The sequence below is a fragment of the Mandrillus leucophaeus genome, unplaced genomic scaffold (genome assembly GCF_000951045.1).
Source record: "Mandrillus leucophaeus isolate KB7577 unplaced genomic scaffold, Mleu.le_1.0 Scaffold316, whole genome shotgun sequence".
Classification (NCBI taxonomy): Eukaryota; Metazoa; Chordata; class Mammalia; order Primates; family Cercopithecidae; genus Mandrillus; species Mandrillus leucophaeus.
Window position 1 is genome coordinate 3,467,423 of NW_012103321.1, and position 23,938 is coordinate 3,491,360.

The window sequence follows — 23,938 nt, forward strand, 5'->3', positions numbered from 1 at the left end:
TGTCTCTGCTGTTGAACAATCTTATAGAGAAAAGAACTGCCCCAATCAATAACTCAAAAAATGTCCCTGGATAAAAGGACATGTGGAATGACAGGTTATTTCAGAAAGCTCAGGGAGAGGAAGGAATCCAGTTCTTCCTGGGATTAAAGAGTTGCCTGAAGTTGCCTCTGGAGCCCTTGTGCACTGAATAAGAGCCCTAATTGTGAAGTTCAAAATCTTGTTCAGGAACGAAAATGGAAGAAAAATGGGGACGGTTGGCTCTGAAATTTCTTTTAGACAAAATCCCAGCTCTGATGAGAAGCAGCCTGCTTGTAAATCTGCCTGACAAAAGTGTGAAATGGTCCCCAGCGTGCCTATGCACATGCAGCTGCTTGTTAAAACCAGAGCATTTGCCCAACTGCATAATAGTGAGCAACGCTTACAACACCAAAGCGCTGAGCTGGGCCTCCCCTGCTAGAACAGCCCTTGGTCAATTGCAGTTTTCCTTGTTTCCCCTCGTCACCTCCTTTTTCTCCTTCCCACCCTATCCCAATCTCTTTCAAAGGGATTAATTCCTGTAACACTTCAGTAGAGAGAAAAGGGCTTTACTTGGCGGCTTTGGGCTTACAAGATCGTTGGTGAACAATCAGTCTGTCTGGCAGGAAGGTACGCCCACAAACATTACAGGGAACCAACTGGCTCTGGGCACTTGTCCAAGCAGCTTCATTTAAAGCATCAAGATCATAGAAGCCTTTGGCTGGAAAGTTAAAGGGAAAAAGCAAAAGGAAAAAAAGGGAAAAAAATACCAAAAACAAAAAGGAAAGAAAAAGGTAAAATGGATCAGTTTTTATTCGGGAGAACCATATTCTACTTTCTATGGAAAATATTGTCAGGAAATACCTGTTCACTGAGTATTTTAAACAAATCATATTACTTTTGCCTCCAAAAAAGAAAGGGCTGCTCGCTCTTTCAAGGGTTGAGTAAAGTTAGCTGGGAATCAGACAGAGGTTTTCACTCTTTGGATTTTAAAAAGGAAAGACATTGTTTTACATGTTATGATATGCATTCTTCACTAATTATTAACATCTTTGCGTATACATCATTATTTTGCAAATATAACTTTTGGCCTTCTTTCAGTTGACTCTAAATATAAGCTTACAAAGGGGAATCAGCATGTATTTGTATTTTCCTTTTCTGTAATTCTTCAGTGGAATGTTTTTAGAAGCCAAGACTGACAGTTGAGAGTGAATTTAAGATGAATTGTATCTTAAAAACTTATCATCTCTTCATGGTCATAAACTCAGATATTCTTTAAGTAATCAAAGTGGAGAATGCAAACAGAATAATCTGACAAAAAGATGTGTCCTTAAGAAAATAACAAAGACAGATGAGAAATGTATAATCTTCATTGGCAGAGCATGGGGAAAAAAGCATATGGCTTTATTTTAGAGAAACAATGTGGGATTTAGCTTTAATAAACCTTAGTTAAAATAGAATGGCTTTAGTACATTAAACTGACTATATCTTAGAACCACTGAAAATAGGCTCCCAAAATGTAGCAAGGCACTCAGAAACATATTACTTAGTTTTTATCTTTGGCACAGCATAGATTACTTCGTTAAAGCTTAGGCAATTCACATACTATTTCTATCTAATGGTTCACACAACCACAGTGAACCTTAAATTTTTTAACATGTCTGCTCCTAATTCTTACTTTTCTGCTCCATGGGAATTTAAATCCCAGCAAAATCTAGTATTTCTTCTTTGGATATAGCAAACGTCACTGTCTATGTGGGATATGAATGTGTATTTTGAGTGCTTTGAAAAATGAGAAAAGAATGATGCTGACTTTCTCGTTACTCATATGAGTTTTAAAATGAATTCAAAAATTCCAGAGTAGTCATTGACTCTCACTTGAAGGTGATTCATCACATTTCTAAGTGTTTTTGCATAGGGCTTTGATTTCAGATCAGGAAGAGGGGTTAGTTGAACCCTATGACTACAATGAGTTCATGAGATAAAAATGGTAATGTGAAATATTTTTACCTAGAGAGGAAGGGCATCTTCAGAGATAAATAACGTGGGACTGAGAGGAAGACAATGCAGTTATAGGACCTATCTTTTCCATCTGTAGGCAGTAACAGAATGGTGAACCACCAGGGCTTTCAGACTAATCGTTCCTCTTACTTCTAGCCTTCTGGTAGTTATGGTCAAGCAGAGAAAGTGATAAAGATCAGAAGGGAAGGAAACAGATTTTGACACCAAGTGAGAAATGCTGGAAAGAGAGTTTCAATGAAATAAACAACCTGTTTGTGGAAAATTCTCTAATTTCAGTAGCTGATTGTTTTCATCTTCAGCTCTTTTCCCACCTGTATGTAAAGCCCTCTTTTTGGCAAGGACTGTGAACAGCTAGGATCTAGCAGGATCTAGAATTTATCATACAATCTAGGATCTACTTTGTAGGTTGTTATAAAACTCTCCTTGTGTCACATCTCTGACACAAGTGCTTTGGACTAATTGACATTAAATGACCCCCCAAGGTACTTTTCAGCATTGCAAATCTATGGTTACATAGGACAACGGATAAATGGAAAGATACTCCTCTTAAAACCAACATTGTCCTATGAGATGGTTTAGGGGATCTACTGAGAAAATGACAATGGTAAAAATATGATAAGTCTGAGCTTGCATGGCAAAAATATTTTCTTAACTATTCTCATACCCTAAATGAATAAGCATGAGGCTTTGTGATGAGGCCAAACATGGCGGTGTAGTTTCAGTTTCATTTGGTTTGCACCAGGCTTTACAAATGATTAAATGCAAAAAATTCTGGAAACTTAAAATAGATGTCTGGATTTCTAGTTTGTTTTGTGTTATTGAAAGATATGAGTACATTGGACTAAATTTCTTAATGATAACACCAGCTGGAACTGGGCAGCGGCCTGTCTCCTTTAGAGTGATCTGATGCTCCACACCTCATCGTAGTCCTTACTTCCCCTTTGTTGTACACACAGACCAGTTTACTCAATGTCATAACCTGACTAGTGGACCTGGTGAAAATTCAAGTTTGGTACCCCTGCTCTGTGAACACCAAGACACATTCATATTTGGAAACATGACTTTGGATGTTCCCAAAGGTTTTTTTTAAGTTTCATATTTTTTAAGTTTTATTTATTTTTATTTAAAAAATATTTTATTATTTATTTTACATTCAAAGGGTTTGATGATATATGAAGGAAACTTTTGGGAAATAGAGCAAATTCCTATAGATCTCTCTCATGCACAGTGTTGCCAGGACAGTGTCTTTATGTCTCAGCATCGGAAGATAATACTTTGGATAGGCATTCCAGAACTGTTTTTCTTATTTGTCTTTAACCAAAGCAGGAAATGTTGCTGATTTTGGTCGTTTGAACAAGTGAAAAAAGAAAATACTTCTGCTTTTATTAGTTTACAGAGAAAAGTCTCCCCTTATACACTCAAATCTTTTTTCTAGGAACTTACCAGTAATGGTCCTGACTTCTGGTTTTTTAGGTACTGGTCTCCTTAACTCTTTAGGCAACAAGTTGTTTTCATTATGCCATTTTTTCAGACATTGTGGCTCATGAATGCTAATAGATTTTGTTCCATATTCACGACCACAAATGTAGCAAACAACTGTTGGTGGACGCCGTATCATTGCTGGCTGTAAGTAACAAAATAAATCATGAGTGAACTCCCATTCACAATTGCTACAAAGAGAATAAAATACCTAGGAAAACAACTTACAAGGGATGTGAAGGGCTTCTTCAAGGAGAACTACAAACCACTGCTCAGGGAAATAAGAGAGGACACAAACAAATGGAAAAACATTCCATGCTCATGGATAGGAAGAATCAATATTGTGAAAACTGCCATACTACACAAAGTAATTTATAGATTCAATGCTATCCCCATCAAGCTACCATTGACTTTCCTCACAGAATTAGAAAAAACTACTTTATATTTTATACTGAACCAAAAAAGAGCTCATATAACTAAGACAATCCTAAGCAAAAAGAAGAACAAAACTGGAAGCAGCATGCCACCTGTCTTCAAGATTACAGTAACCACAACAGCATGGTACTGGTACCAAAACAGCTGTATAGACCAATGGAACAGAACAGAGGCCTCAGAAATAATGCCACACATCTACAACCATCTGATCTTTGACAAACCTGACAAAAACAAGCAATGGGGAAAGGATTCCCTATTCAAGAAATGGTTGGGAAAACTGGCTAGCCATATGCAGAAAACTGAAACTGGACCCCTTCCTTACACCTTATACAAAAATTAATTCAAGATGGATTAAAGACTTAAACGTCAGACCTAAAACCATAAAAACCCTAGAAGAAAACCTAGGCAACACCATTCAGGACATAGGCATGAGCAAAGACTTCAGGACTAAAACACCAAAAGCAATGGCAACAAAAGCCAAAATTGACAAACGGGATATAATTAAACTAAAGAGCTTCTGTCCAGCAAAAGAAACTATCATCAGAGTGAACAGGCAACCTACAGAATGGGAGGAAATTTTTGTAATCTATCTATCTGACAAAGGGCTAATATCCAGAATCTACAAGGAACCTAAACAAATTTACAAGAAAAAAACAAGCAAATTTACAAGAAAAAAACAAACAACCTCATAAAAAAGTGGGCAAGGTATATGAATAGACATTTCTCAAAAGAAGACATTTCTGCAGCCCAAAAACGTGAAAAAAAGCTCATCATCACCGGTCATTAGATAAATGCAAATCTAAACCACAATGAGATACTATCTCATGGCAGTTAGAATGGTGATCATTAAAAAGTCAGGAAACAACAGATACTGGAGAGGATGTGGAGAGTGTAAATTAGTTCAACCATTGTGGAAGACAGTGTGGCGATTCTTCAAGGATCTAGAATCAGAAATACCATTTACTCAGCAACCCCATTACTGGGTATATACCCAAAGGATTATAAATCATTCTATGATAAAGACACATGCACATGTATGCTTATTGCAGCAATATGCACAATAGCAAAGACTTGGAACCAACCCTGATGTCCATCAATGATAGACTAGATTAAGAAAATGTGGCACATATACACCATGGAATACTATACAACCTTAAAAAGGATAAGTTCATGTCCTTTGCAGGGACATGGATGAAGCTGGAAACCATCATTGTCAGCAAACTAACACAGGAACAGAAAACCAAACACCCCCTGGTATCACTCATAAGTGGGAGTTGAACAATGAGAACACATGGATATAGGGAGGGGAGCATCACATGCTGGGACCTATTGGGGATGGTGGGCTAGAAATACCTAATGTAGTTAAAGGGTTGATAGGTGCAGCAAACCACCATGGTACGTGTATACCTATGTAACAAACCTGCACATTCTGCACATGTATCCCAGAACTTGAAGTATAATTAAAAAAAAAAAAAAAAGAAAAAAAATCTGTTAGATAAAGCTTAGATTTGGAAATCATAGTTTAAAATTATATCACATTTAAGTTAACTGGAAAATCAATGTGATTTAAAAAAATCCCCACTAGTCAGGTGATGTTATCTTTTTGGCAATTAAAAGATTAAACTATATTATTTGAGTACTTGGGATTGGGGTGAGAACATGGGCTTCGGAGGAAATAAAAAAGAGCTAACCAGAATTCTTCATATTGATACTATATAAATTATATTTTCTCATTTAATAAATATTGATCGATTGCCTTCTGACTATTATATCCAAGTTACTATGCTGGGAGAATACAAAGATAAATCAGGCATAACTACTCTTCTCAATAACACCAGGCTCTAGTACACCCATATATCTGAGAGGAAAAGTAATAAATGTCAGTGGAAAGTTTATAACAGACATTGTTAACACTATTATGCCTGCCCACATTGGGATCATATCAACAACTTTCTACTGCAAGCACTTGTGATTCTTTGCTTTTTTTGATCGGGAGGAGGCTTTGCCCACAGCAGAGCAGCTCATCAATTGCAGATGAGACACAGCGAATACATATCCAGCTTCCTCACCAAGGTTGATTCCATATAGTCCTCCAGAAGTCCCCAGAGTGACTGGACCACAGTCACTTGTTAACACACTAGCTGGGCTTTGTTCTCTTCACTGTCTCTCTTCCTATTCCTTTACTGGGGTATCCTGAGATCACCTCCCAAATAAACTACTTGAACTAAAATTCTTAGTTTTCTTGTTCTTAGGAAGAACCAAATCTACGGGAGAGTTAAGGATAAGATGCAATAGGGAAATTCAGTTTCTGTCTAGGATACAGAAAAGCAGAAGAATCATTGCTTCCACCTAAACAATGAGAACAAATTGAATAGCTTACAGAATCATAATTTTTGAGTCCATTGGAGACTCAAAGTTGCAAGATAAATAGATGAACTAAAAGGCCTACCTAAGTTTGAAGATAGATCAATAGTACCAAGAAAAAGCCTCCAAGCTCCAAACTTTATATGAGACATAATTGTCTGCCACAAGAAAAGGGCAGAGTAGCTGAGAGTAAGCACCTCTAAGGGGCAGGCATGCAGGGACCATCTGTGTATACTCTCCTACCCACCAAGTCTTACACCCAGTGATAGGAGGTAACAATCTGACACTGGGGAGAGGACTGGACATTGACAGAAGCCTCTACCATTTTAGGAACACAGGACCTGTCTAAATCTGAGGATAGAGCTATAGAAAAGCATTGCACAGAGTACAAATAAAATTTATAAATCCAAAAAGGTAATTTAGGGAAGGAGAAAAACATTTTGTTCTGGATCTGTTGAGTTTGACATAATTGTAGAATTTAAATAAATAAATCCAGCCAAAACAGGAAATACAGGCCTGCAAATTCAGTATTCATTTATTTCAGAGTTATTCACACAGAAAAAAATGTTTAAAACCATGTAAATTCTATAAATAGGAGTATGTAAAGAATATATGGAGAAAAATTATTGGGAGAATATTTATAGTAGGGATATTGGACACGGGAAATTACAGCCAGAAAACACAGAGAAAGGTTCAAATTTGCAGTTAAATAAACAGGGCATGCAGACAAAAGATTCCATTCAGAATTCTGGAAACATTTCTGGTTTCCAGAAATATGGTATCATCAACCCTGTCAGATGCTACAAAGAGTAATGAGGGGCTGAGAAAAGGCTATTAGATGGAGTTATCAGTGGATTCCATAGCAGGGACTTTGAGAGATTAGTTCCAAAGGAGTGGTAATGGTAAAGGCTAAATTGTTAGGAGTTAAAAGTTATGTCAAGGAGGAGAACAACATACTTTCAAAAAACTTGCAGAAAAAAAAACTTGAGAGATAAGCAAAGTAGAAGAAAGGTTTGTTTTGTTGTTGTTTATAGGATAGGGATGCCTTAGGTAGAGAGGAAAAGATTATAGGTCCCCAATGAAATGGGATAATTAAAAATCACAGAGGAGGCAGTAGAAGATGAGATTAAGGGCATAATTGGAGGTGTTAGCCTCTGAGAAAAGGGAAAAAAAGGAAAGCTAGAGAAAGGGAAAAGGTGTTTGCAGAGAAGTGAGGAATTGGTGGAGCTCACATACGTGGACTTAGTCTTCTAAGTATGAGGCAGTGATCTTCAGAGAATGAAGAGATTTGAATTCTGGGAAATAGAATAGTGAAAGATGCTGGGATTATGCACTCTGGGGAATGTAGTAATGATTCAATTAGGGAAGAATATTCACTGAATAATGGAAAAGACCTAGTTACCTGAAGCTGCAAGAAATTTTGTTGGAATTAAATGACTTTTTTTCAATATGCTCTTTAGTAGCTCCAGGTGGCATGAAAACAGAAACAAATTAAGCTGATTGTGTGGTCTCCTTTGGGGAAATAAAACTAGGTAGATGTATATGTCATATAATCAGCCTACTTTTAACTATAACTATTGGGACTTTCACGTTGCACAGAGCAATATCAAAACCAGAAAGAAACACATTTATGATTTCTGCTTACCAGACATAAAAAGAGATGTTAGGTGAATAAATCCACAGTTACATAGACCAAGCAAAAAGGGAAAATAAAGTGACTCCCTGGATGATTGAAGTTTTTATAAAAAGAGTATTATTTGAAGTGGAATATTTTATTCTATTATTCTATACTAACTTATGCCAATAAACTGTCTACATTTATCAAAATAACTAAATAGTTGTTTATCCTTCTTTTCTTAGCCATATGGTGGGTTCTAACAATTGAAAAGTCACATTAAAAATATTTGAAAAATTCAAGAAAGACCTAACAGAAAGTACAAAGCATAAGCAAAAATTTTCAAGACATTTAAATGTTTCTTACTACTTTTTTTACATGTTTATTTACTGGAAAGGTTAATTAAATGCAGATTTTTAGTTTAAAATGAGAAGTTATTCTTTTTACTTTGAAAATAGTGAATTTAATAAAATTCCACATGGAAAGTATGAGCCAAATCCAGTATTTAACCAAGCATATAAGCAAAATAAATGGGTCATAAATGAAGACATTTGTGTCACCGTGTCAGAAGATTTCCTTTGGAAGGAAAGTTAGAAGAAAACAGGCAGACACAGAGGTCAGAAGACATCTACCAAACAATTGAAAGGGATGTGGGAGAAAATTAATACCATAAAAAGACGAAGATGGTCTATATTATATTTTCTAAAGCTTGCCCCATGCTCTGTATTTGTGGTTGAACTTCCGTTGAACCTGCAATATACTCCATATTCTTATGTTTTGAGCATCTTACCCCTAAGCCATGCTCTAGTGAAGCGCAAACAACCCAGCCACAGCAGAAGAGAAAAATACATCCACATGGGTCTGAACAGAGATAAGAAAACCTATCTTATTTTTCACTGACTTTACAATTGTCAGTCTGAAACTTCCAGGGAAAGTTGAGCAATCTCCAACTTGTGGTTATTGCCACTGCCCCAGCTGCCAAGGTTTTCCTGTTTGGCCTCTTTTTCCAGTCCAGGGTTTTCCTATTTGGCCTTTTTCAGATAGAAGTGGATATGTGGGGGATGGAAAGAAGGAACGGAAAGAAGGGACTATAGCTCTGGCAGAATCAGCAGAAGGCTCCCTCTTAGCAAATGCGCAGGCTGTAGCTTTCAGTGGCATGGCATAACAGAGTAAGGAGGGCAGGGGAAGGGTGGCTGAGGAGGTTATATGAGGGCAGGGTGCCCTGTCTATGGAGGCCCTTGCCAGGACCAGCCAACTTCAGGAAAGTGTTATCAAAGGAAGGCAAAGAGGAAGTTGATAAGTCTGAGGTTGCTGAAGAGCAAAGAATTAGGTCAACAGTTTTCCTGTAACATTTCAGATAATATTTTGCTGGTGTGGCATTACTTTTCGAACATCAAGGTAAAAGACATTTTTTACAAAAAGTTAATCACTAAATCTATGTAAGTGTGCATAAAAGTCTGTCAGGGCTCATCACAATTTTGTTTTGGTCCTCTTAGTTTCCTGGGAAAGTTGATTTAGGCTAGATATAGGCAGGCACTTGAACACTTTAGGGAAAGCTTTTAACTTGAATCCACTAACTTTTCATATGCTTTCAATTATTTTGCTGGCCACTATTGGAATTATCATATTATTTTCCACACAGCATCTTTTTCTTTCTGTTAATGTCTTTTCTCTGTCAGGAACACTTCATGTTCAATGTTTTAGGTCAGGTTTGTGTAACACACAGGGAAGTGGATATTTAACTACTTTTATCCTAATTATTGTATATATCACCTGGCATCCATCCATTCATTGTTACTGTTTGAAATAGTCATAGTATCATTATTGAAGCAGGGGAGAAAGATGAAGGACCAAGAAAAGAGACTGATTTGTTGGAGAACCTTAAGAGAGGTTTGGATAAAAGAGGAATGGACATAGTTGTTTCAGAAAACCAAGACTAGAATACCTATATTTCAGATAGGTTCAAATTTCTCTAGATGACCTCTCTGATAGTACAGGCTAGAAGGAAACCACTGTGAAATACACAATTCAATAACTAACAGAGTTTGCAGAAAGAACTATGACAACTGGTCAGAAGGAAAAAAATACTCTTAGCACTAAATTTATTGGATGAATTTATGAATTTTAATAAAAGATGTAACGAAAACTAAAATGGAAGTCATCACTAGCAGTTTTGCAAAATATCAGAAACACTCCACATTTGTTTATTTCTTTTCTTTTCTTTTCTTTTTTCTGAGATGGAGTCTCACTCTGTCGCCGAGGCTGGAGTGCAGTGGCGCGATCTCTGCTCACGGCAAGCTCTGCCTCCTGGGTTCACGCCATTCTCCTGCCTTGGTCTCCTGAGTAGCTGGGTCTGCAGGCGCCCGCTACCACGCCTGGCTTTTTTTGTATTTTTAGTAGAGATGGGGTTTCACTGTGATAGCCAGGATGGCCTCTATCTCCTGACCTCGTGATCTGTCTGCGTCGGCCTCCCGAAGTGCTGGAATTACAGGCATGAGCCACCACTCCCAGCCCACATTTGTTCACTTCTTACACTAATTATACAGAAGATATGAAGTGATAACTTATAATGTGAAAGCATAGTTCTGTGATGTTATTTACAGGGGAGTTCAGAGAATGTGATCCAAGCATCACCTTATGAAATAGAAATTGGTAAGAAATGTTTATGGAGCAATAGTCTTTGAAAATCTGATTAGTGTCACAGTGATCTCCCCAGAAAAATGCGTATGTATACAGAATTGTGGATATGGTTTCAGTTGATTGGTAGATTCCCTAAAACTCATCTATTAGCCCCAGGAAGTGAGCTACTGGGCCTTTAGCCAGAGTCAAACTTTTTCTTCCAATAGATAATTCGTTGCTAAAGGGGCCATTTGGCACTGTTTAAATGGCTCAGAAAGTTCTGAGTTGAAGCATTCAAGAGCTTATAAAATACACCATATCTGGCTTTAGGGTGATTCTAAGCACTGTTTTGCCTAGAATAGTCTTATTATTTACCTGTTGTCTTTGCTAATATTAATAGCTCTTCTTTTACTCTCTAAAATGTCCCTGTATAATAAATACATGATATAGCCACTCTACCTCTGATTCTCTTTGAAAAACATTAGTTAATACAAGAAATCAAGGATGAAACAACAAAAAAACTAAAAAATATAGAGATTGTGACTAAAAGAGTGGCAATTAATCCACTTAAATCATGGGAGGCAAAATAACTATAGAAATTGTAGAGGCTGTGCCCAGTGGCTCTTACCTGTAATCTCAGCACTTTGGGAGGTCAAGGAGGGTAGATTGCTTGAGCCCAAGAGTTTGAGACCAGCCTGAGAGCCTGAGCAATACAGTGAGATCCCATCTCTACAAAAAATGTAAAAAATAGCTGGGCATGGTAGCACGTGCCTATAGTTCCCAGCTACTAGTAGCCTGAAGTGGGAGGACCACCTGAGCCCAGGAAGTTGCGGCTGCAGCAAGCTGTGATTGTGCCACTGCACTCCAGTGTGAGCATCAGTGTGAGACTCTGTCTCAAAAAAAAAAAAAAAAATTATAGAGAAGAGAATATAAAATTATCAAAATTAGGAGGGGAAGGAGCAGTACAAAGAAGTTAATGACATTGAATTCCTCAGTTTTCATGTGAAACAGTCAATTGAAGCAGTGTAAAATTAAAATTTGAAGTTAATGTTTTGCAAATCCTTGAATAATTACTTTTTTTTCAACTTTAGTAGGTCCCTTTAAAAATTAAACTTTTAGTGAAGAAATATTATCTTGAAGTTCAGCAAAATTATTTGGTGTCTTTTTGTCAAATGCAAGTAAATTAAATTTATCTCTACTAATAATCTCACTTATATGAAAACATATACATGTCTACTTATGTATGTCTGTGTACACAGATGCCTGGAATGATATCCACTAAGGTCAAATTAGAGGAGTCTGGGGTAATTTTTATACTTTCCTAATGGCTTGAATTTTAAAATGAATTTGTATCATTTTTATAATAAATTAATAAAAAAAGAGTATCAGCTCTGGAGTCAAAAGTTAATCTGGATTGGGTAGTAAAATCAGTCTTAAAGGTAAAATAATGCAGACTGAATTACTTTCTGAAAATTCCTGAAATAACTCATAAAAGATATTCCAAGATTATGTATATAACATAGTTTAGTATTATAACAAACTAGTAGTTGGAATTAGAGTTAGTATTAGGAATGAATACAGTTTTGCATAGCATAAAATTACAAGGCTGTGGCATAATAAGAAATGCATATTTGGTCTCTGCACCTACTTCCTGACACAGAGCTCTCAAAATCCTTGTAACTTCTTGAGTGATAGGGTTGATAGGAGCTTTTAAAATTGTATTTGGTCCTTTTCCCGTTTCTGCAACAAGAGCTTCTAAGACTTTTGGAATCCCCGGGAGTGATGAGTGTCTTTTTGTATGCTAATGAATGACGGGTGGCTGGGACCCGTAGACAGCTTAAAGATTAAGGCTGGTTGCCAGAATGACCAAGGCCTGATGAGAGGGCTGGAAATTTCTGCCCTACTTGCTGACCTCTGAGGAGGGAAGAGGGGCTGGGGATTGAGATAATCACTAATGTTCAATGATTCAATCAATTATTTTTATGTAATGGAAGCTCCATAGAAACTCCAAATGAAGAGTTTCAGATAGCTTCAAGCTTGGCAAATCCATTGAGGTGCTGGGAAGGTGGTGGCCCCAAAGGTTACAGAAGCTCCACACTAACCCCAACCCCATACCTTGTCCTATGTACCTATTCATCTGACTGTTCATCTGTAATCATTTATAGTAAACTGGTGACATAAATAACACGATAAAATGTTTCCCTGAGTTTTGTGAGCTGTTAGAGCAAATTATTAAGCATAAAGGGAGGATCATGGGAAATTCAGTTTTTAACCAAGTTGACAGAAGTGTGAGTAACCTGACTTCCCAGTAGTTGTGATTGGCTTCTGAAGCTGGGGGGCAGTCTTGTGAGACTGAGCCCTCAACTTGTGAGGTCTGCGCTAACTCTGGGACAACACTCAGTTGTCTGGAGAACTGGAGAACTGGTTGTTGCTGTAGGAGTAAAAATCCACACATTTGGTGTCAGAAATGTTGTCAATAGAAAACATTTTCCTTTTAAATACAAAATAAAAATACTTATAGTACTTTAAGTTGCATTATTCCAATACTATTTTATTTTGCTAATTGTTTGTAGTTGAGTACATGTCAGTTAAATACTTGTATGGCAAAACATAATTGAAATCCTAGAATTCTGCTCCATTACTTTAAAAAGCAGTAACAAATGTCTGGAAAAATAATCTGAGAACAAGATTTAGCCTGAGTCCATATCCACCATAAGATAATCCTAAATGCAACTCTTACAGATATTTTAATTTTGTCTAGGCTGTTTCCCACGCCTGAACGCATTAGTCAAAAAATGAACTCACAAGCAACTAAGTAGGGCTGTGTGGTACTAGTCATCTTATTTTGAAAAGTGGCGGTCAAAAGGATAATTTGGTGGATGGATGAACCAGGCCATCCTTTGGATCCTGTATTGCCCATTCTAGATGGATTGACATATCGCCATATAATTTTCATCTTCTCAACTATCTCCGCCCCCACCCCACTTGACTGTTTTGTGCAAACTTGGCCTATCTAACATGATCTCAGTAATTTTATGGTTCTCTGCAGCTACAGAGTAAAGTCTAACACTTCATGCAGACTTCAGCCATGGCCAATCTTAGCCCCATGAAACACATCTTTGAGCCACACCAAACTGGACACTATTCCCCAAGCTAGAGGCCACAGTCCTCAACTTTGCTGTGTCCATGCCTTCATTCATCTACTTCCTCCAGCACCAAGCTGGAGGTTGTGGGGAATTCCAATCCTTAACTCTCTGTAGTTATGGAGGCAAACATATAAACTATTAATTTACAAGCCAAAAGGTGTAAGTATCATGATATGGGGACATAGTGCCACAGGAGTCTGAAGCAGGAAGAAAAGGAAGTGTTTTGATCAGAAGCCAATGAAGTGGATAATATCTGAAGTGGGTTTATTGAATGGTAGAACTGTACTGGAGAGAGGAGAACTCCTTTAGGCAAGCTGCTAAACAACATGACCTTTTCAACAACTGTTTAATAGTACTGTAGTATGTGAACATGACAGCCCTAATGCCCATAATGGAAACAAGAAGTCTGCTTAGAGGAAGTATACAAGTGAAGATCAATCTGTTCCACATAGGATGGAAACACGAGTGGTTAGACCTTGAGAAAATAGTTGAAGGTCGTGACGTTTTCTAAGTGTCTCCCCTGACCCTCTGTCTTTCCACCTTAGTCCAGATCCCAGACTTCATCCTCCTGTCAGAATAGCTGGGTAGAGATTTGACAAATAACACTGAAAGGAAGGACTTTCTGTAATAAGAGAGCTACATCAGTCAAGTTAAGGTGTTATGTTGTTTTGGATAGAGAGAGGGCAATTTTGGGGATTGTGTTGAGCCCTGAATATACGAATGTGGACTTCATATCTTTGAGACATAATCAGATTAAGAAATGGGCCAGATGGGACAATTTATAATTTTTATACACTAAACCATCTTGGTTTTCCCATATTGGAGAAATGCAAATTGGTTCTGCCTGCACTAAAGTTCTGAAGTCACAATAAAAAAACATGAATTTGGCCAGGTGTGGTGGCTCACGCCTGTCATCCCAGCACTTTGGGAGGCCGAGGTGGGCAGATCGCCTGAGGTCAGGAGTTCAAGACCAGCCTGGCCAACATGATGAACCTTTATCTCTACAAAAATACAAAAATTAGCTGGGCATGATGGTGGGTGCCTGTAATCCCAGCTATTAGGGAGGCTGAGGCTCCAGCCTGGGAAACAGAGTGAGACTCTGTCTCAAAAAAACAAAAAACATAAAATAAAACAAAACACGAATGCAACTGGAAACATCCATAAATAGAGCAAGAAAGTTGAATACAGTCATTCAATGCTCTATTACTGAGCAATAAAAAAGAACGACTGCTACTTGCACCAGTGGATGAAACTCAGAATCATTATGCTGAAAGAAACCAAACACAAGAATACACATGGCATGATTGTATTTATATAAAATCCAGACTAATCTGTAGATTAGTGGTTGCCTGGAGGCTAGAAGTGGAAGGTGATAAAGAAATATAAGACATTTTGGAAGGTAATGAAAATGTTCTATGTCTTGGTTATGGTGGTGGTATAATAGGTTTCTAAAACCATCAAAATTCATTGAATTGCTCATGTTTAATGGATGCAGTTTATTGTTTGCAAATTATTTCTCAATAAGGCTGATTTAAAAACACTCGTGCAGATACAGTTTAGTGGAGTATTTTTGCATTGCCATGCTCATGAAATGCAGTCAGTTGAAAGTCAGCATTACACATTGTAAAAGAAATTCCAGAATCAAGTAATGTATTTTAGTTATTTTTTGCCGGGACCTAGGGAATATTTCAAATGATCTCTATTCTAAACTCTTTAATTTGTCTCCCAAGAAGTTTTCCTAGTTCAAAAAACAAAGCATATAACCACAAAAGAAAACAAATAAAACACCAAATTAGAAAATGTTTTATCAAGACTTTTTTTTCAGGACATTACATTTTTTGTAGGACAAAGTCCATTAAGAAGCAACCCCATCTACATAAGATTTCTTCAAGAAAAACTCAACCCTAGAGTTTCAGTACCTGAGCCCTGTAGCCAGAGATGAATAACATAAAAGCAGGACTGTCCCTTTGCACCCACGTGCATGGCATCTTGTCTGTTTGAAACATAACCGACCAGTTTCTTGGCTAGCCATATGTAGAAAGCTGAAACTGGATCCCTTCCTTACACCTTATACAAAAATTAATTCAAGATGGATTAAAGACTTAAATGTCAGACCTAAAATCATAAAAACCCTGGAAGAAAACCTAGGCAATACCATTCAGGACATAGGCATGGGCAAGGACTTCATGTCTAAAACACCAAAAGCAATGGCAACAAAAGCCAAAATTGAGAAATGGGATCTAATTAAACTGACAGTGTGGCGATTCCTAAAGGATCTAGAGCTAGAAATACCATTTGACCCAGTCATCTGATTACTGGGTATATACCCAAAGGGTTATAAATCATGCTGCTATAAAGACACATGCACACATATGTTTACTGCGGCACTATTCACAATAGCAAAGACTTGGAATCAACCCAAATGTCCGTCAATGATAGACTGGATTAAGAAAATGTGGCACATATACACCATGGAATACTATGCAGCCATAAAAAAGGACGAGTTCATGTCCTTTGTAGGGACATGGAAGAAGCTGGAAACCATCATTCTAAGCAAACTATTGCAAGGACAGAAAACCAAACACTGCACGTTCTCACTCATAGGTGGGAATTGAACAATGAGAACACCTGGACACAGGGTGGAGAACATCACACACCGGGGTCTGTCGTGGGGTGGGAGGAGTGGGGAGGGACAGCATTAGGAGATATACCTAATGTAAATGACGAGTTAATGGGTGCAGCACACCAACATGGCACATGTATACATATGTAACAAACCTGCATGTTGTGCACATGTACCCTGGAACTTAAAGTTTAATAATAATAAAATAGAGACATAACTGACCAGTTTCTTATCTTCCAACATATGAGGAACTTCAAGGTTTATTAGTATATAAGTGTGTGTGTGTGTGTGTGTGTGTGTGTGTGTATACGCACAAAACACATAAATTCAGTTAGTCTTCATCTACAGTTGATTTTAGGGATACTGAAAGGCTCCCCTTGTGTCACACTATTTATTCCTTTATATTTTCCTTGTGCTTGCCCTTGTCTACTCTCCAGCCTACAATTATTTTCTTTAGGGTCATTCAGCTCAGAAAGAGAGAACTGAGAACTTTGGCTCTAGAAGGGCACAGAAACAATTACCCATCTGCTACCAGGGAATAGAGGAAGCCTCCTGCAATCACACATTGGAAGGCAGTAATTTGCTGGATTTATTTGTAACCATTACAAAAACACTCTGCTTTTTTGATGAGGTCATTTTAGTGGGCCTTTGCCAAAGAGCCACATCAAAATGTAAACTATGTTACTACTAAATATGTCTGCAAATGAAATGCCTGTGTCCTCCCAAGTAACATGCTTTGTATATTACTTGGAAATATTTTTTTAAATGCAGAAAGTTTAATGGTCTTTTTTATTTTTGTAGGTTGCATCATCCCTACATCAAACCTACATTTTGTAGATTGCATCATCCCTACATCAAAACAGCCATGTTCCCTGTGTTCATTTGAGATTATTCATTAACCTAAGAGTCAAAGAGAACTCAGGGAACCCAGAGGTAAGAGAATATCCTGTAAGGGAAATAGCCCCTGTAAGCCTGAACCGTGACTTGGAGCAAATCAGAAAAAAGGCACTCCTACCTTCAGACACTTTCCAACCATACGGTTGTAATCACTAATCTGTAATAAGACAAGTCACAACATGTAGAATTAAAAAATGGTGACCACGGGGGAGATAGACAGGAAAATCCTTACCCTGTCTCACAACTGGGCCTAGAACTGGCCATATATGTCAATGTGTACTTTGTCTCTCAGATGGAGTGTGACTGGTAACCAGTACAGTATGCTAGTCCACAAATATCTGGGATGAATCAGATGCTTTTCAATTTCAAAAGCCAATGAAACAATAGGATTCTAGATTTTGATACTGCATTTCCATTGTGAGCAGAAATAAACCAGACATCTGCTGGAAACACAGCTGAGACCCACACTAAATGGAAATGCATCTGGAGGAAAGGGCTGTCCCTTGCTAGGTGATTTAATTGAAGCCCAGATATTGTTGCTCAGAAGTATTTTCTGATTACTGACAATGTGCCAGGGACTGTGCTGGGTACAGAACTGAGAACTAGCCCTAACAGTGGAAATGACTATCTTGAACTCACTACTTTATTTACTTTCTTTTCTTTTTGCCCCTTTCGTCTCAATCCAATCCCTTTATTTAGAAAATATTTTTTAGCTTTGTCCAAAGCTCTATCTCTGAGACAGCATCAGGTTGACAGATCCCTATTTGGCATGTGCTGAGCCTATTCATTTGAAATTACTCAAGATACAGGGGCAGGGTGAGAAGGGGACCTGTTGAGTGGAGGAAGCATCCTGACTTCTCTGCCCACTAACATGTTTGAAGTCAGACTGATTAATTTTGAAAACTACTCTCCAGATGTGCAGCCTCTCTAGCATCCTTGACTTTTGGTCCTTAAAAATTATCAGAAGGTTTGGCTCCAAGATGTCTGATCCAGAAGAATAGCTTCATTGTTCCAGAGACTCCCACAGGTGATCCACATGGTAGTTGGCTGCTGGGGTGAGTTACCCTATGCTCAGGTACGAAGTGTGTATGCCCCTGGTCCCTGCACACAGCTGTCGCACAAACATGTTGCTCCTTCAGCATCCGCAGCTGTCTTCTCCTGGCCCAGGCCTGGGTCTTTACAGCATCTCACCTGGACTACCCAATGGTACTGCCTCCTCTCGGCTTTATGCTCTGGATTTCAGGTTGCAAGCGGATGGACCAACAGTCATTTTAATCAACAGCATGTTTTAATTGGCCAGGACAATGTTCTTAAAAGTTTTAAATGTGAATATCTTTAGGTGAGGCTGACTCTCTAGTATACCACAAGCTCTACCACTCCCCGTTGCCCTCTATGCAGCCTGTTCTGCCCCTGAAAGCATTTGAGCTTGTGACTCTGAGCTGCCTATTTTTCCAATTCCTCTCCTCAGTCATATCGCCAATAAAAAGTATTTTCCTTATATCTCATGTCTAAGAAATGAATGTGCCAATGACTAAAAAGGGTTGTCACCTATCAAGGGAATTTTTGTATTTTAGCTGAGATCTCCTATAGAGTCAGTGTTTTCACTCAAAAGCTGAATCATTGACTGAGGAATTAAAACAAAACTTGCCAGGTAGTAGGATAGTAGGAAAGGTACTTTAGAGGAAAAAAAAAAAAAAAAAAAAAAAAAGCATAGTGACACAGAGATTGTCACATTGAAGCTTCCTTGTTCTTTTTGAATTTAAGCACGACGACGATTACAACAGAACTTGACAGGAGGCTTGAAGCCTATCCTTAGGCAAAAGAAACTGTACTTTAAGGCATGAGACTGATTTCCAAGACGCTGTGCACACAGTGAACATGGGTAATCCTTGAGTCATTTGCTCTCTGGGGGATTTTTGCTTTCCCTGTTCCCAGCTGGATCCCAGGCTGTCAAAAACAGGGCACATTTTGCCAAGATCTGGGGGAATTATGTGATTGTGTAGATATTTGAATGTGTGTCATTCCATCAACGAGTATTTCTCTTTCTCCATGATAAAATTAAACTAAAAATTTGGACCTTAGCTTCTGTTTTAGATTTTCTACACTCCGGATTCCTTCCATTAAGCCAAATAATTGAGATTTCTGTGGTAAGTGCACAGGGCATATCATAGAATGCAGGAAGTTTGGATGGAGGAAGTAAGAGTGAGCGTTCTCCTCCCTCCATACTTGATAAAAAAGGCTAAAACCTCTTTTATAAATCCTTGTGTATATTGCAATATTAAACATGTCTGACCAAGTGGCATAATGGCAGCTAATTACCAGCATTTACTAAGTAATAGGCCCTGTACTAAACACTTTACATGCTTTATTTCATTTATTCTCATAATAACCCTCTGGGCAGAGCTCAGTGCTCCGACTTTATAAACCAGGAAACTGAGGCACACAGTGATTACTAAGTGGAAAAGTTGGTTTCTATTGCAGAGAGTTGGGTCTTCTGTAAAGCGGGCAGGGAGAAGCCCACAGATAAAGTTTTGTCAAGCACCATCCCAGGTCCTTTGCAGGCATCCTCTCATTTCAATCTCTCATGGTGGAAACTGAGACTTGGGGAGGTTAAGTAACTTGTTCAAAGATATTTGATTTAATTGTGCATCTATGATCTGAATCCAGGTCTGTCTGATTCCAGTTGCTTCTAAAAACATGGGAGATACAGTCATCAGTGGTCAGTGGGGTATCATGCCCTGCCTTACATGTCCAGAGTCAGCCATTGGACAGGACTGGGGAAAAACTAGCAAAACTCCCGCCTTTGCTTTCCCAACTATCTCGAAAGTTTATTCCTTTGGGTCAAACATTACTTTCTCCCAGATAGGTTTTCAGAATGCAAACAGTCCTATGAAAGATGGTTTTCTGTTAAGTTTATAAAATTATCTTGACCCCCTTCCAACAATACCAATGGGTGGGGGTGGCAGAGGTAGGGAGAGTGCAGAAGGTGCTAAAATGCAAAGGAGATTAGAATATGAGGCGAGGCAACCAGAGACTCATTTCTCCAAATCAGAATCTTGCCTTCAGCCATTTAAAACATAATTTCAACCAACCTGACTGAGTCTGAATGTATACAATTAAGTTTCTACTCTTTTAGTCATGTCCTACATACAAAGTATAAATAGTATTTTAATATATAGGAGTAACTGCATAGTTCAATCCCAAACCCTAACAATTGGAGAGTTTGATTGTTTAGAAACCACTGGTATTTCACATTTACTTCTGGTGTTTTAAACAATTCTCCCCAAATGTCACATCTGGAAGGATCGTTGTTTGAAATTAAATTGTTTTTGGAAATCACTGGATGCCGCGTAAAAGAATTTCCCAATCCGGCCTGTCTATTGGCCAACTAAAAGAGGCTGTTACTTGTGATTTGGAGTTTTGTTTTGCTCCTTTTAACATAAGAAAGATTTGACATTCATTTGGAAATGTTGTTTTTATTAAATTATCTTTATGTATTTATTTTTTAAAAAAGAACTATTGATATTTCAAATGCATGCTTGACATTTTAGTTATTTAATTGTTAATCTTAAGCTACAAAGCTGAAAAATATAGGTCAAAGAATGAATTCCAAATTAGACTCTAATTTGGTCTAGGTTTCTGAAAGAAACACAATTTCCTAGCTGAAGGTTTTTTTTTTTTTTTTTTTTTAATTTTCACATTTGAGATAAGAACCGTTTCTGTTTTTGTTTTTGTGATCTTAGAAGAACATAGTTGGAAGGTGAAGTGTTTGAGGTGTTGATTAAACGTCTTGCCAAACTCTTGTCTGAAATGGCTCTCCTTGAAGAAAATGGTTGGAGAATGTTCTTAGTGTTTGGTTCTTGTGCTCTTCAGTTTGGATACAGGCCTGACTCTTAGGCCAGTTGGCTTCCAGGTCACAGAGTAAAATGGAGAAACAAGGGAAAATGGAGGAAAGACAAGAAACACCCATGGGCTATGGCAGACACTCAATTTGTCCAGTGCATATAATTAAAAAGATGAAAAAAAAATGCTCTCTGACCTGAACTTGGACTTTGGGTTTTTTCTCGTGCCTGATTTGTCTACAGCTTACGTGTTAGAGCGCATACCACTCAGGGGTGGAGGCCAAGAAAAGGAGTTTTCCTATAAAAAGAAGACCATCGCCTTGGATAGGCCAGAAAGAATTCTAACTTTAAGATATTTTTAAAAAATTTTCCTATCAGAGTTGACCCCGATCTCTCCTTATCCTTTGCTTCTACTCTCTGCCTCCAATTACTTGAAGTTTTAACATGGGACCAGTGATACCTTTATGTTCCCACCTTCTCTGATTAAAAGTAACTGGGGATATGACAGCAGCATGGGAGACTTTAAAGATGGGATCATGGCATCAGAGCAGGTGCTTGGGCTGAGAATACTGGAAACTTACTGAGTTCCTGGATTTACTAGCCCTTTCTTCAATTTGTAGGTCATTTCTTTCTATGTATAAGACAACCTCATAGAGTAAATGCTACAAAGAGACAAGAGACGTAAGGAAGATGAGCACTGCACAACATAATGGGAGAGAAGAAGATGGAGTCTTAAGTTCTCTCAATTCCCCACCTATCCATAAGGCTGAACTTATGCCTCACATTGAGCACTGAGATTCTGTTTATGGGACAATCACCTCTGTTTCAATAAGGACTCTTTACAGATTGTGTTGCACTACCTTTGTTGGAATTTTAAGAATTTTGGGAGAGACTGTAGTTGTTGACCTTGGAATTTGGATTTTTAAGTACTGGAGCTATATCCATTCGCTCACTATATAACGATTCAGTATCCATGATCACTAGGAAATGTGGATGTACATGTGTTTGGGCTGGAAGCAAGTGATGGGGAAAAAAGGCTTTGAAGACATACGAAATTAAGCTAGATTAACTTTTTGAGAGTATAACTATGTTATGGTTTTTGTTCATTTTAGGCCTAAGTAATATTTGAATTTATAATATGCGATTCTCTCCTCTCACAGAAGTTACAGTCAGTGTTTTTCTTTCTAGAGAAGCAGAAAGCCACATAAAGAAGTGCCAGTGCAAAGAAAGAGCACCTATTTTTGCTTTGGGCTTTGGGCTCTGGGAGATGTAGTTGTATCTATCACAGTCTCTCTACCCAGCAATATGTGATATATAATTATAAGTTAAGGATGAGTTTTTAAATGATTAGATTAGACTGTGATTTGTACAGGTGAGTATTATCCTTTAAATTTTTACATTAGAAAGCTATACATCAATTTCACTGATGAGGCTGTTGCTCTAAAATGTGTAACTCTCCCCACCTTCAACACACACATATTCCACACATGTAATACATACACACAAATTCCCTTGGGTTGGCTTCTGGAGCCAACAACGTAGAAGAGAACTGGTCCTGTTACCTTAGTGTTGTGGTTTGTTGACCTGAGAGCCATGGGATCATGGAATGCTGCCCTGATATGCAGGCATGGTTGGCACCAAGGAAAGATGAAGAAGCGGCACAGCGAGTTGGTTATTAGTAGTCCAGCTGTCAGCATCATCAAGGGGTAGTTTGTGAGGTCGAGGCTGGTTTTCATGACATCAGCACAGCTGAGGAGGTGAACTAGGACCACTGAAGATTATTAAAATGGTTGAATCTACAAGTAGGATCCCACTGAATATTTCATCTACCACCTTCAAAGAAGCGGAGATCATAGAGGGAAAGCATTCTAAAAGACTTATTCTTGATTTCAGGTGCTCAGTTTAACAGAAGGCATGGAGAGACAAAGGACTAAGAAAGTTCTTAACATTAACTTTTTTCTCTCTCTTTATACCTCTCTTTCTCACTGATAGGCTTGGTAAGATTGCCTGATATTTCATCAAGAAAATATGAGATACAAGCTAACAGATAGTAGTTACTTTATCTCCCCACTAATAACCTACAGTCTTGCCTTCATCTGTATTAATCATTCTCCTGAAACAAAGAAGTGCCCTCTCCTTTCGAAGTCCTTCCTTCCACACACATTGGTGATCCCATCTCCTGGTGCCTATTTTTTCTCCAGGTTTTGCACCATCTCTGATCACCTCTCTTGCTTCTTCAATCTCCTTTTCTCCACTGGATCATTATCCTAAGTATTAAAACATAATCTAGAAGCTCCCATCTTTCAAAAATACCTCTCATCCCAATATCTCTATTCCTAGCCTACCTACTATTTCTATTCTAGTCTTCAAAGCCATACTTCTCAAAACACAACCTATCTTTATTCTCCATACACTCTGCAGATCTCACCAGTCCACTATGTTCTTTCCAAGGTTAGCAGCTGCATCCACACTGCCAAATCAAATATTTTTTGGTCCTCATTCTACTCAACCTCTTGGCATAAAACACTGTTTTCAACACCCTTATTTACAACATTTGTCGGATCTCAGTTTTCATGGCACCCTACTCTAGACCTTTCTCTTGCATCTCCAGGCCTTCGTTCTCCAGCTTCTTCCCCTCTAGTCCCTAAATATTGTATCTCAGGACTCAGCCCTGGGCCTGTTTTTCTATCTGAGTATTCATTCGGATTGCTTTAAATATATGTTAATAATGCATAAATGTATATCCCAGCCCAGTCCTCCCTTCTGAGTTCCAGACTCATAGATTCAGCTTAACTCAAAAATCTCATAAGCATTTTGAATTTGATATGGCCAGAATTAAACTATAGATCTTTTTTTTTTTTTTTTTTTTGAGTCTTGCTCT

At 38.1% G+C, this 23,938-nt stretch overlaps 1 protein-coding gene across 2 annotated transcripts; it reads right to left on the minus strand.

Annotated features, from left to right (window-relative positions):
* Positions 1–568: 568 nt before the first annotated feature.
* LOC105545031 (zinc finger protein 474) lies at positions 569–22,700 on the minus strand. Of its 2 annotated transcripts, none has more exons than XM_011987783.1 (3): positions 22,620–22,700; positions 3,481–3,661; positions 569–736 (listed from the first exon to the last, which is right to left on the minus strand). In XM_011987783.1, the coding sequence occupies exons 1-3, from the start codon at positions 22,650–22,652 to the stop codon at positions 585–587; spliced, it is 366 nt and encodes a 121-aa protein (XP_011843173.1). In that variant the 5' UTR covers positions 22,653–22,700; the 3' UTR covers positions 569–584. The 2 variants fall into 2 exon arrangements, with proteins under 2 accessions (XP_011843173.1, XP_011843174.1); XM_011987784.1 differs by lacking the exon at positions 22,620–22,700 and adding an exon at positions 18,407–18,525.
* Positions 22,701–23,938: the final 1,238 nt, after the last annotated feature.

Coding starts and splice junctions, on each gene's coding strand:
- LOC105545031 (XM_011987783.1), bottom strand. CDS start 22,652: ATGGCTCTCAGGTCAACAAACCACAACACTAAG. Junction 3,662..22,619: donor CAACAAACCACAACACTAAG/GTAACAGGACCA, acceptor TGTTACTTACAG/CCAGCAATGATACGGCGTCC. Junction 737..3,480: donor AGAAGTCAGGACCATTACTG/GTAAGTTCCTAG, acceptor TTAACTTTCCAG/CCAAAGGCTTCTATGATCTT.